Source organism: Rhinoderma darwinii, chromosome 7 (assembly GCF_050947455.1).
Source record: "Rhinoderma darwinii isolate aRhiDar2 chromosome 7, aRhiDar2.hap1, whole genome shotgun sequence".
Taxonomy (NCBI): Eukaryota; Metazoa; Chordata; class Amphibia; order Anura; family Rhinodermatidae; genus Rhinoderma; species Rhinoderma darwinii.
Genome location: NC_134693.1, coordinates 26,602,816 through 26,616,848, shown reverse-complemented (window position 1 = coordinate 26,616,848; position 14,033 = coordinate 26,602,816). Strand labels below are relative to the sequence as shown.

Below are 14,033 nucleotides of genomic sequence, written 5' to 3'. Positions count from 1 at the left end.
CTCACATCACTGACCACTTCTGCCTTGCATGGTGACTTGTCTGCTCTGCTAGGAATTCGGGCGGTCTCCCCTACCTTTCAGGAGATTACACAAGAATAGCTTATCAGAAGTCCTATGGAGCACCAGAGGGGGAAAAAACAAAACATTGGAATATCATGGCAAACTGTGCCGCATTACAAACTCCCCTCTGCTACATCTATGCATACATTTTGCCTGTGATAGGCTACACAGATGTAGTGCTGACAATTTAGTTTTCACAACTCCCACAGAGCCTCTTCCTCAATGCAATCCTAGGTATATTCAGTTTGGGTGAAGTGAGTTGGAAAAACCAAACCTATATTACAGAGTAACAAATTACATTTACAGAATTTTGAAGGATATTGGAAAACGTTATATACAAAAAATCTTTAAAAACGGTAAAATATCTTGTGAGACCGTAAAACACATCGGTCCTTTCTTTCACTACGTCCATGAGGAAAAGATTTATTGCTGCATGTCAATAACGCTACTACCAGCAGATGGCGATGTTCTATCATCTCTCAGCATCAAATGCTGAACTGCAGTCTACTCGGTCACGTGATGCTGCTGGCGTAGAACTCTTTACGACGAGTGCAGTTTTCGTTCTATGCCGTAAAGCAAGCACCCCGTGACGTCATGGTGGTAAGTTCTCGGTTAAGTTTTAATGACTACAGAATTGCATGTTTCTTTTTTTTCGTATTACAATAAGGCTATGACGTAGCAGCCTGCAGGAATATGAAGGGTTAAATATATCTGCATTATATATATACCAGAACCGAATGTACACTCGAGGAATGGCTTATGGTATAGAGAGAAATCTTATGGTATAAGCAGTGGGCAGCTCGTATGTAAGAAACCACACAGGCTGCACACTGTACTGCTCATTAGTTGTCATTCAATCCTGATGTAACTTCTCTGTGTTATTGCAGTTTATAAATTGCCACCATCAGTATTGTTACAAATAAAACCGCTGCATCAATTGTTCGATTGCACACTTCAAAATGTCGCAATACGGTGCACAAGGTAGGGTCCCATGTAGTAGCGTCCGCATGCGACCAGAACCCCACCCACATGCGGTGGCGAATGGCCACACATACTTGCCCATAATACTTGCCAAAATATGGGTGGGGGTTTTGGCCAAATGCAGATGCTGCTACGTGGGACCGTACCGTAAGGCTTCGTTCACATCTGCGTCAGGGCTCCGTTCCGTCTGAGCTTTCCGTCGGAATGGAGCCCTGACTGACACAAACGGAAATCAGGTTTCCGTCACTATTGATTTCAGTGGTGACGATCCGGTGCCAATGGTTTCCGTTTGTCTCCGTTGTGCAAGGGTTCCGCCGTTTTGACGGAATCAATACCGTAGTCGACTGCCTATGGTTTCCGTTTGTGCCAGTCAGGGCTCCGTTCTGACAGAAAGCTCCGTCGGAACAACCCTGACGCAGATATGAACGAAGCCTAAGAGACTGCCCTATTGATTCCATCAAAAAAACGGAACCTTGTCACAATGGTGAGAAACCAAAACCTTTAGCAACGTTTCCGTCACCATCGAGATCAAGGGTGATGCAAACGGAAGCTAAGGTTTCCGTTTTCCTTACCATTGAGGGGTTAACTTGCCGGAAACCTCCAACGGAAAGACAACGCCCATGTGAACACGGCCGAATAAAGGTTATTTTATATTTTGTTTCATGATAGTTGGGATATTGGGCTTCTTTTGCCTTCAGTTGTTAGTAATTATTAGTTCATGTTCCCGCCAATTAGCAGGGTCTTTTCAGTGTTTTGGGTTGCAGTGCTAGACACAGCCCATGGACAAGGGTGATGGTGTTTTTGGGGATAAAAGACGTGCTCTTTTTTTTTTTCTTTTGTAATCTCATATTGCCCTTTTAAAACAGTGATCTCCTTTAGTTTGCCTACAAAATGACATAGGTCTCAGAGCGTTGCCTTCCTGTTTGCTTTTTCTCGGCCTATATCTTCCTCTGCAATATGTAGGGATAAGCTTAATGTGGTGTCATAGCGTGCTCACCTTGACGCCTGTTGTATGGCAATGAGGGGGAAAACCTAGACAAAACAGTGGCCTGAGTGGGCACTGGAAAAAAAAAGTTGGCACATGACGTAAATGTAAAAAATAAATAAATAACACGTTTTTCTGGGGTTTCTTGTTGCATTATGCGCTCACGTGTGGCGTATTTGCATTGTTTTTCCGCAGCGTATGTATACTGTGTGCGCCTATGGGAAACATATTCTGCATTGCAGACAGATTTCACTAGTTCTTGCGTTGCAGAGCATTTTTCCCATAGGCATACATAGAATAAATACGCTGCGGAAATACAATGCAAAAGGCCGCCAATTAGTAGTTCAGTGTAGCCTGTTAATGTGCGCCCGTGCTCTGCCCCATGTGGCTCTACAACTTGTACACTGGATTTGTGATCTGTTGAAATCAACTATTATAAAATGTTCACCGTTTTTTCTCCTTTTTTTACGTCTTATGAACGTTTGTAGAAGTTTGCATTACAGTTGAAGGCCAATCTAGAAAACATCACTAAGCTGCGGCCTGTGGGTGATGATTTCCGCTGGTTCCTTAAGGTGAGAGGATATTTTTGATTTTGGCACAGTATCTCAATTTATATTGAAATCAGATATAGTGTCCCTGTTATACAGTAAATAATGTTTATGCATCACATAAAGATAACAGATGTGCAGTTGTTTCTATTCTCTTTCCAGTGAAATACATGACTACTACTGGCATATGGGAATTGTATGCCACTTCTATGTGGACACCATTGTTTAGAGGGTATATCACCATTATCTATTGATTTGTGAGCTGTTTGGATATACACCAACTACATTTTTCATAAGATAAGCGGCGCTCTATGGAGCCCTTAGGCCTAGTTCACTTGGAGTTCTTTAGCGCGGTTTTTGACGTGGAAACCGAGTCAGAATTTGCACCAGAATAACGGGTGACAACGCCAACCATTGATTTCAAGGGGGGAGGCGTTTTTTTCAAGTGGGAAAAAGAAGCGTCATGCCCTTTCTTCAGGCGTTTCCGTCTCTGACCTGACATCAATAGGAGGCAGAGAAAGCAGTTTTCACTGCATTTTTTTGCCCGCGGCGCTCAATGGCTGTGGCCGAGAAACACGGCAAAGAGAGTGCAGGCAGGCCAAAATCTGCCTCAAAATTCCTGAAGGAGAATTTTTCCGCCTGCAAAAAAACTCAGTGTGAACAGGGCCTTAGGATTAGCAATCCATAAATAGGGTAGCTACATTTTCCTCTCGATAGCCTGACTTTTTGTCAGCATTGGTCTTCAACCTATGGCTCTTCAGATGTTGAGAAACTACAACTATATATAGGACTATTGGTTCTTATAGATTTAAGGGGGTGCTCCAGCCTAAAGCATTTTTCACCTATCCACTGGATAGGTAATAAATGCTGGGTTGGCGAAGGTCCGCTCGACTGGACCACCACTGATCGCCAGAATTGAGGTCCCCATTTCACTGAGCCACAAGACGCTGGCTAGATGGAGTTGCAGCCGACATGCCGCTCAATCCAAAGTCTGTGGGGATGACAGACCCCCGATCGTGATCGTTGGGGTTCCCAGTGCTCCAATCCCCACCAATCTAGCATTTATAGACTATCCAGTGGATAGGTGAAACATGCTTTAGACTGGAATACCCCTTTAAAGAGTACCTGTCATGCCTGTCATAGGAAGGTGGAGATCCCTGATCTAAATCTCATAACACTTCTTTTTTTCCATCTGTTTTTTTTTTTTTTTTCCCCTCATAGTTAAAATGTGGAAACTGTGCAGAGGTATCGGACAAATGGCAGTATATCACATTGATGGTGAGAGAGAATACTATTTTTGCTGTTTTATTATAATAATTGCATATGGCAGCTTTTCATTGAAGGAATGAGATGTGAGAGGCAAATGTGTGTTTCTGATGGCGGTTTTATATGATTATTCAGGTGTGGATGAGTGTTCTCTAGATTTCAGGTATAGGTCTGCTAAAAAAAAACCTTTTCATTATTTAGGGCTTTCATTTATTTACTCCTAGGACAGTGTCCCTCTAAAGGGTGGCAGAGGCAGCGCCAGTATGGTACAGAAGTGTAAGCTGTGTTCTCGAGAAAACTCCATAGGTGAGTCATATTAAAGGGTGGACTGCCATGAAAAAAGTATTTTTTTAGAAGGGTCCCCCGGCAATAAGTTGATCCTAGGATGTCCCAATGCTGTGACCCCAGCAATCAGCTGTACTCTGTAAGGGAATCCGGCAGCAACTGTTCAATTTTACTGCAGCGCCACCACAAAACAAATTAAACATTACACACAGGGCCGGCGTCAGCACCCGGCGAACCTGGGCAAGTGCCGGGGCCCATTACAAGTGCCGGGGCCCATTACCCTTGGGGGGACCCACGTGGCTGCTGGGTGCTGACGCTGCAGTCATGGCTCCTCCAGGAGTGGAATCCCTGGCCAGAGCGTTGCACACATCATGTTTAGTGTGTCTGTTCGCCATATATGCCAGGAAAATCTCCCGATCCATACAATGGTATACATCATCTACAGGTCCACATGTTTAAAAAAATGTACACTGCGCAGGATACGCACTGGCCAACTGTATAGAAAAACTAGAACAAACTATGCATTCCTATATAGTGAAGTCAGTGACACCTCCTTGAGCTGAATTCTCAGCCAGAGCTTTGCCGACGCTCTGGCCGGGGATTCCGCTCCTGAAGAAGCCCCTGACGTCACTACCCATACATGGACAGTGACGTCGGGCTCCTCCTGGAGAGGAATCCCCAGCCAGAGAGTCAGCAATGCTCTGGCTGGGCATTCCACTCCTAGAGGGAGCTCCAATGGCGCTATCTATAAGTAGGGGGGGGGTGTGTGACACTACCAGGGAGGGGGGGTGGTGTGACACTACCAGGGAGGGGGGGGTGGTGTGACACTACCAGGGAGGGGGGGGTGGTGTGACACTACCAGGGAGGGGGGGGGGGGTGGTGTGACACTACCAGGGAGGGGGGGTGGTGTAACACTACCAGGGAGGGGGGCTGTGTAGCATTATCTGGGAGGGGGGCTTTGTGGCACTAGCGGGGGGCTGTGTGGCACTATCTAGGTGGGGGGCTGTGTGGCACAATCTACAGGGGGCACTGTGGCACTATCTACAGAGGGCACTAAATATATGGGGGTGCAAAATGGGGGCCTAACTTCTATATGGGGGCACAACATTTTCTACCATTTTACTGCTGCCGCGAGTTCCCCCGCGATGGGGCCCACTAAGTCTGTGTCACCCAAGGGCCCACGTAAACCTGGAGCCGGACCTGATTACACAGTTCCTATTGAAATCAATTGGCTGCGTGTGTAATACATTCAGATGCCCTTTATAGCTGCACCGGGTGATAGATGTGGGTCCTGAACAGCTTTTCTAAACCATACATCCCCTTAAGGCCGGGTTCAAACATCGTGCACACAAATGTTGCAACAAGGTACAGTACAATGTATGTGAATGGGGTTTTTAACTAATGCCATGCACTTACAATGTAAAAAAAAATCCACAGTGGATTCTAGACATGCTGCAGATTTTCTATCGGTTTATATTTATTGCAGAAATGCCACAGACTTTCATCACAGATTAAATAACGCACCATAGGTCAATTTCAAGGCGTTTTTTCGGCTCATCATTTACGCAGCCTGTGCATAAAATTGGTTCAAATCTCATCCACTTTGCTGCTACTGTATTAGGCCCCATGCAAACGACCGTTCCTGTAATCATGGTTTGTAAATACGGGCACGGCCGGCCGTGGACAGCCACCCATAAAGTACGGGAGCACGGTCCGTAAAAAGCAAAAAATAGGACATGTCCTATATTTTGCGGAGGCTTCCTACGGCACAGACACCTTCCCGTAAATGCACGGGAAGGTGTCCGTGGGCAATAGAAATGAATGGGTCCGTAATTACGGATTAATTCTACGGTCGTGTGCATTGGGCCTTATGTTGCGGATTTACGGCTTTGAGTGAAATCTGTGGCTATATCTGCAGAAGTGGTAAGAGAAACTGTATTAATCCGCCCTTTTCTGTTTTTGTTTTTTTGCACAGATATATTGCGCACTTCTTTGCAGCCGTACAATGTAAGTGATTACATTGGTTAGAGCAATGTTCTAGTACATGTGTAGTTTTACGTTTTATGCATGGCCAACATGAACAGATTTTCACAGATAAGCTCTAATGTCGGTCAGATTATTAATGTCATATTTATTCAGTATCCGAATGTTATTCCAACGTCGTACTCGTAAGAGTACAGTAAAATTCCTTTAATTTGGCATCCGATAATCCAGAACTTCTGACAATCCAGCACTATTTTCAGATCTGCAATATAATGTGGAGTTTCACAAGAAGATGAGCAAAGAGAACCAATAAGAAACCTTTTCTGATTTCAACACTTAAAGGGGTTTTTCTGGGTAAAAACGTTTTTTGTTGCTTTAAATGAAAAGTGAGGACTACTTACTTATAGATGGACGCTGCATCGGTGAGATGAGCCGTACCGTCGCTTTCAGTGTCACGTGAGCAGTTCATTGCTAGTCAGTTCATTGTCACCCTGTCACTGGGCTAAGCGCTCCCCCAGAGGTCAGTGCGTCACAAAAGCATGTGATCTGAATACACTCCCCTTGTGTTCTGTCCTCGTTGCGATCCCCCAGCACATGCGCTGCGCAGTTAGGAAGCATTTTGATGTAGAGGAAAGGTTTAGGAGAACAAAAGCTCCTAGTGACCCGCCCACTTCATTGGCCCGAAACTGAGAAAGCAAGTTTTGTGGTCACGTGACTGCCACTGAAAAGAGAGGAATGGCGCTTTTCACCTATGCATCGTCCATCTATAAGTAAGTAGTCCTCATTTGTCATTTAAAGCCACAAAAAAATCTTTTTTTACCCGAAAAACCCCTTTTAATTATTGTAGTAAATTTATCCCCTGTACACGCAGCGGATTTTGCGTTTACGAGTACCGCCGAAAAAGTCAGCTGCAGAATTATTCCCGAAGATCGAGCAGGACGCTTCTTGTTTCCGCTAACTTACAAAATCAGCTATTGGCAAAAAGCGTGCGACTCCCATTAAAATGAACGGGAGACAGAATTTTGCGGCAGAATCTGTTCTGGGTTCTGCCATAAAATTTCCGCCGTGTGAACAGGACCTTAGTGTTAACATTATATTTCAGCTGTCTTCCTAAAGATTCTCTGCCTTTACAAGTGGGCTTTATATACTTTTCTATGGCTGACTAATAATCCCAAATATTTGATAATCTGTTACCTTTCAAGTATAAGGCCTTGTTCACACAGTGCAGATTTGCTACAGATTTTGCATGCATATTTTATGCCAAAACCAGAATTGGATCCAGGAGAGCAGACTTATTAAGCCTTGTTTTATATATTTCTTCTGTTTCAGTTCCGTTCCTGGTTTTGGCATAAAAAAAATACTTGCAAAATCTGCAGCAAATCTGCACTGTGCGAACAAGGCCTAATTGATAAATTTGAAAGATCCATAAATCAGCTGTTTATGAAGGGAAAGACACTGCCTGTATGTAATAAGTTGGTGGTCTATGAATAGGAGCTTTACCTGAGTGTTTCTCTGTTTCGTCTCTCGTGTAATATTTTTGTTTTGCTTTTTATCCTATTCAGGCTGAGAACAGCGAGCGTTTTAAAACTATAGTGGAATTTGAGTGTCGAGGTTTGGAACCTGTTGATTTTCAACCTCAGGTAAATTTTGAAGCAGGTGTTTGTTCCCCAAGCAGTATGTCCGTAAACCTCTCTCCGTACAGTCGTCTCCATCTCTCATTTGTGTCAGTCAAATGGATCATAGATTCCTAATAAAATCTGTCATTAACCCCTTAATGACCAGCCTATTTTGGACCTTAATGACCAAGCTAATTTTTTACGTTTTTCAATCGTCGCATTCCAAGAGCTATAACCTTTTTATTTTCGCTTCGACATAGCTGTATAAGGTCTTGTTTTTTGCGGGACAAGTTGTATTTTTTAATAGCACCATTTTTAGGTACATATTATTTATTGATTAACTTTTTTTTGGGGGGGAATAGAAAAAAATCAGAAATGTTGCCACTCTTTTTTGCGTCCTAAATCTACGCCGTTTACCGTGTGGTATAAATAACACAATAACTTTATTCAGCGGGTTGTTACGATTGCAACGATACCAAATTTGTATCGTTTTTGTTTGTTTTACTACTTTTACACAGGAAAAATGCTTTTTTTTTCTAAATTATTTGTTTTTGTGTCTCCATATTTGAAGAGCGGTAACGTTTTTATTTTTTCGCCGATGCGGTTGTGTGAGGGCTTTTTTTTTGCGGGAAGACTTGTAGTTTTTATTGGTACCATTTTGGAGTAGATGCAACTTTTTGATCACTTTTTATCACATTTTTTTAAAGTCAGTATTCACAGAAAACAGCAATTTTTCCATAGTTTTTTATTAATTTTTTTTATGGCGTTCACCGTGCGGGTTAAATAATGTAATAGATTTATAGTCGGGGTCGTTACGGACGCGGCGATACCAAATATGTGTAACTTTTTAACTTTATTTTGTTTTTTTAACAGTAAAGCATTTTGTAAGGGGAAAAGCTGGGTTTTACATTTTTTTTCACATTTTTTTTAAAATTAACTTTATTAAACTTTTTTTTCACTTTTTTACTAGTCCCATTAGGAGACTATAATATGCGATTCTGCTATCGCATTTATAATACACTGCAATACTTTTGTATTGCAGTGTATTACTACCTGTCCGTTTAACACGGACAGGCATCTGCTAGGTTATGCCTGCGGCATGATCTAGCAGGCATACACTACAGGCAGACCTGGGGGCCTTTATTAGACCCCCGGCTGCAATTAGAGACACAGACACTCGGCGATCGTATCGCCGGGTGTCAGTGGGATGAGAGGGAGCTCCTGCCCTCTCTCCAAAACCACTCAGATACGGTGCTCGCTATTGAGCGCCGCATCTGAGGGGTTAAACGTGTGAGATCGATACTAATATCGATCTAACACGGCAGAGCAGGGACGCTCCCAGCCCACAGCTGCCTCTAGCAGGAAGATCTGACAGCTCCCTGCTCTGTAAACTTATTCCGATGCCGCGACGTAAAAAGTCTATGGCATCGGAATAAGGCCCGTTAGTGACCGACGTAGAAACACGTTGGGCCGGTCACTAACAGGTTAAATTCCGATTTAAAATAGCGCTGCATGAAAATACTGCACAATGTTTTTGAATTGAGTTTTCCCCTATTAGGCCAGTATCACACACCATTTTGATGCAGTTTTTGGCTGTTTTTTTTATAGATTCAGTCTTTTTTCTTTATAACTTTCCTTCCTTTTGGATCCACTCCTGGCTTTGGCTTAAAAAAAAAAAAAAATCACAAAAAAAAAACGGCAAAACTGTGTGTGATCCTGGCATAAGGGCATATTCATATGCAGTAAACATGTCTCATTCTTCTTCATGGGCTTGCAGAAATAAATGCACGTGCTGCCAGGATCACACACACACACAGTTTTTATGCAGTTTTTGTGGCCCTGTTTTTTTGAGCCAAACACAGGAGTGGACACAAGAAAAAAGATGCATCAGTCTTTTTTCTTTATACCTTTCCTTCCGCTTGGACGCATCTTCTGACTTTGGCTCAAAAAGCTGAGCCAAAAACCGCACCAAAACTGTGTGTGTGATCCTGATCTTAAGGGTATGTTCACACGCGGAGTCAAAAACGGCTAAAAATACGGAGCTGTTTTCAAGGGAAAACAGCTCCTGATTTTCAGATGTTTTTTTAAGCCACTCGCGATTTTCGCAGCGTTTTTTACGCCCGTTTTTGGAGCTGTTTTCAATAGTCTATAAAAAACGGCTCCGAAAACGTCTGAAGAAGTGACATGCACTTCTTTTTCGTGGCCATTTTTTTAACAAAACCCCCGCGTAAAAAAACGGCCTGTCGGAACAGAACGCCGTTTTTCCCATTGAAATCAATGGGCAGATGTTTGGAGGCGTTCTGCTTCCGATTTTTTTCGGGCGTCGACGGCCCAAAAAACGTCCGAAAATAGGCCGTGTGAACATACCCTAAGGGTGCAGCGCATTAATTGAAAATCCACAGCGTATTACAGTTGCAGCAGCGCGGGTTAGATTTCAACAAATCTCATCCCCTCACTACGGAAAAATGCAGCCGATAAAAACGCACATAAATTGACTTGCGGTGCAGTTTCTTCAACCAATTAATGTTGCGGATTCGCAGCTCTTGTTGCAGGTTTTCCAGTTTAATTTTTGGGGTGCTTAAACCCGCAATAAAGTTGCGTGTGTGTTGCGATATTTGCAGCGGAATCACAGTAATTCCGCCGTAAAAATCACAAGTAATTATGTCACCTGGCCTGCAACGTCATCCAGGGAGGCCGGAGCGGACGTCAGAGGAGGGAGGGTGTAAGTATGTGCGATAATTTACGTCTGAAAAAACGCACCACAGCGTGGTGCCGAATTTCGGACAGCCTTTCCTGTGGTGTTCAGGGCGGATACTCTGCTCAGCTTGACACAGTGTATCTGCCCTGCATACGCTGTGTGTGTTCCAACCCTAAAGGGGCAAAATACTGCAAAAACACCAGGGATAGTAGTTATTCTGTTTTAAAAAGAAATGCAGCCGGCCCTTAAAACCACACAGTGCAAATAGATAATTAAAAAAAAAAACACACCCAGTGCAGCTCTGCACTTGTAAAAGGGAGTTTATAATTTTCCATACACTCGCATACAACGGCCACGACGTGTAATATAAAAGCCACATTATGCTTTGTGTGGACCCAGACCTGTATGCTTGTCTGGTCTGAAGGCAGCACCACGCTCATACAAATACTGCAGACTTTGGCGCTCATTTACCGGCCAGGAAATGTACCCCTAAGGTGGTCTTAGGGTATGTTCACACGGCAGCGTCCGTAACGGCCGAAATTACGGGGCTGTTTTCAGGAGAAAACAGCCCCGTCATTTCAGCCGTAACGGCATGTGCAGGCGCTTGAACGCCGCGTCCATCACGGACGTAATTGGCGCTGCTTTTCATTGGCGTCAATGAATAACGGCTCCAATTACGCCCCAAGAAGTGACAGGTCACTTCTTTGGCGCGGGCATCTATTTACGCGCCGTCTTTTGACAGCGACGCGTAAATATACGCCTCGTGTGAACAGACAAACGTCAGCCCATTGCTTTCAACGGGCAGATGTCTGTCAACGCATTCAAGCTGTAATTTCGGACGTAATTCGGGGGTTAATACGCCCGATTTACGTCCGTAATTAGTGTGTGTGAACATACCCTTACACGGCCCGACGTGGACCGTGTAAACGAGCGCTGATCAATGAGACAGCTCGTTAATCGGTTTCACAAGGACCTATGTGTGTTCGTTTACTGCCCTATTGTGGGAATAGTAAAGATTGCTGCTTTTTTTATGCACCTTTTTAAATCTGTAATCTCTTTAGTAGATTACAGATTAGTCACAGCACGGGTCTGATGTAACTAATTATTGTCTATTCTGTAAAAGGGACCACTCCGCAGGGACTACAAATCAATAATATACCTAAACTGAGTCATAGACTGTCATTATTTATTCACGGACATATTTACTTCACCCACTGTGGACTGTACTGAATTCTGCATTACTTGTGCGTGCTGTATACCGTTTATTATTCTCAATGTAAAAAGGAGATCTCCCATTTATCTATTTATGGGGTCGAAATAATAGAAAAACACCAAGTAATGACGATTGTTCTTTTTATGATCTCCCTGCAGGCTGGATTTGCTGCAGAAGGGGCAGAAACTGGGACTCCCTTCAATGACATTAACCTGCAGGAAAAGGTTTGTGTTTGGTTAGGCTGGATTCACACACAACGTTTTGCTGCGATTTTGTGCATTTTTTAATGCTTTTTTTGTGGCCAGTTGTTACATTAAATTCTATAGTAAAATATAAAATGCGCTACATACAATTGCGTTTTGATTTGTGGTGTTTTTGAGGCAATTTTGTGATCAGTGGCGTTTTTTCCAAACACAGAATGCTCTTGGTATGGTGTTTTTTTTTGTCATTTTTCCCATAGGCTTCCCTATAAGGGTATGTTCACACGGCCTATTTTCGGCCGTTTTTTGGGCCGTAAACGCAGAAAAATCGGAAGCAGAACGCCTCCAAACATCTGCCCATTGATTTCAATAGGAAAACGGCGTTCTGTTACGACGGAGTGTTTTTCGCTGCGTTTTTTTTACGCGTAAAAAAACGTCCGCGAAAAAGAAGTGCAGGACACTTCTTGGGACGTTTTTGGAGCCGTTTTCCATAGACTCTAGTGAAAAAAGCTCCAAAAACGGCCATAAAAAATGCAGCAAAAATCGCAAGTGGCACAAAAAAACTCTGAAAATCAGGATCTGTTTTTTCTTGAAAACAGCTCCATATTTTGCGACGTTTTTGACTCTGCGTGTGAACATACCCAAAGACTTAAAAAAACGCCACAATAAAAGTATGTACAAAATGACGCTAGATAAAAAAAAAAATTGCATGTTACATTTTAATAACGCTGGATTTTTAATGCAGTTTTAACTTTTCAGAAAAATTGTGTGTATGAAGGAGGCCTTAGGGTAAGTTCACAGTGTAGATGCTGCAGATTTTCCGCAACGTATTTAGTTGCGGAAAATCCGCAGCATATTACAGTAGCAGCAGAGTGGATAAGATTTGAACAAATTTCATCCACATGCGGAGTAAATTATAAACAGCAAACCCGCTCAGAAATTGACCTGCGATGCGTTTTTTTAATCCGCATGTCAATTGTATTTGCGTAAATTCCAATTTTTTGTTGCAGGTTTTCTCCATTGAATTCAATGGGGAGGTAAAACCAGCAACAAATAGCCGTTTTTGCGATGGAAAAGCTGCGATTCCACCGCGAAACTCGCAACGCAGGAATTTTTTTTTTAAATTATACTTACCCAGAATTCTGTCTGCTTTGTCCAGGCCGGCCTCCTGGGATTACGTTTTGCCCCATGTGACCGCTGCAGCCAATCACAGACAGTAGCGGTCACATGGGATGAAACATCATCCCAGGAGGCCGGTCTGCAGGACATCAGAGGGTAAGTATTGTTGATATTTTGGCTTCTGTTTTCCACAGCAGACGTTCCGACCGAAAAACTGCACAAAAATTTTGTGCGGTTTTTTTGGCCACAATTCCCTGTAGCCGCCAGAGCGGATATGCCCTAACATAGAAAGGGTTGTCCAGATAAGACCACCCCTTTAAACAAACTTGTAATATAACATGTGTATGACTTGCTGTTGATGTATCGAATAGACCAACGTTAATATTGACAGGCATTTGTTCTCACATAGGACTGGACGGATTATGATGAGAAGGCAAAAGAATCTGTAGGGATCTACGAGGTGACACATCAGTTTAAGAAGTGCTAACACCGTCTTATTTCTATAACATTTGTCATGGGGTTAGTGATCTGTCAGAAACCATCAATCTCACACAACTGGGTCCTTGTTACACATCAAATGTGGATGTTACCGAAACTTTTACATTCAGCAAGTTCAAAATGTAAATAATTCACGCGTCTTATTATTGCAAGTATTTAACGTGGAATAAAACTTTCAAACCTTTTCCATTGAGTATTTGGAGAGATTTTTTTTTAGCAGTAATTCTGTCTATTAAAAGACTAACAATTTGGTTACAATGTGATTGACAGACTATTTGCCTTTTCCAGAGCTAAACCAAGCTTCACTGATCTGAATAGCTCTTGATTTAGTATGTTGTGTCAGATTTCCAGTGATGGAAGTTTCTAAGCAGCGCTTCATACTTTTAGGTGCTCTTGGAGATCCTGTCAATTATCTGTGTCAATTCTGACTATGTATTGAAGAATGTGTTACTTCAGAAGTTAACATCAGAAATCCAGAGGAGTCTGCGGTCTAACTCTACCGTATATCGATCTGACAGAAAATAAAACTTGCTGTATTGTGGAGGAATTTGTCCCAGCGGCACAATATCTATACAATATGT

General features: G+C 42.9%; 1 protein-coding gene across 1 annotated transcript; it reads left to right on the top strand.

The window, feature by feature from the left end:
• The first annotated feature begins 555 nt into the window (after positions 1 to 555).
• Positions 556 to 13,637, top strand: CZIB (CXXC motif containing zinc binding protein). The gene is made up of 8 exons (XM_075833008.1): positions 556 to 660; positions 2,515 to 2,598; positions 3,796 to 3,852; positions 4,065 to 4,146; positions 6,101 to 6,132; positions 7,671 to 7,748; positions 11,794 to 11,859; positions 13,364 to 13,637. The coding sequence occupies exons 1-8, from the start codon at positions 655 to 657 to the stop codon at positions 13,439 to 13,441; spliced, it is 483 nt and encodes a 160-aa protein (XP_075689123.1). The 5' UTR covers positions 556 to 654; the 3' UTR covers positions 13,442 to 13,637.
• Positions 13,638 to 14,033: the final 396 nt, after the last annotated feature.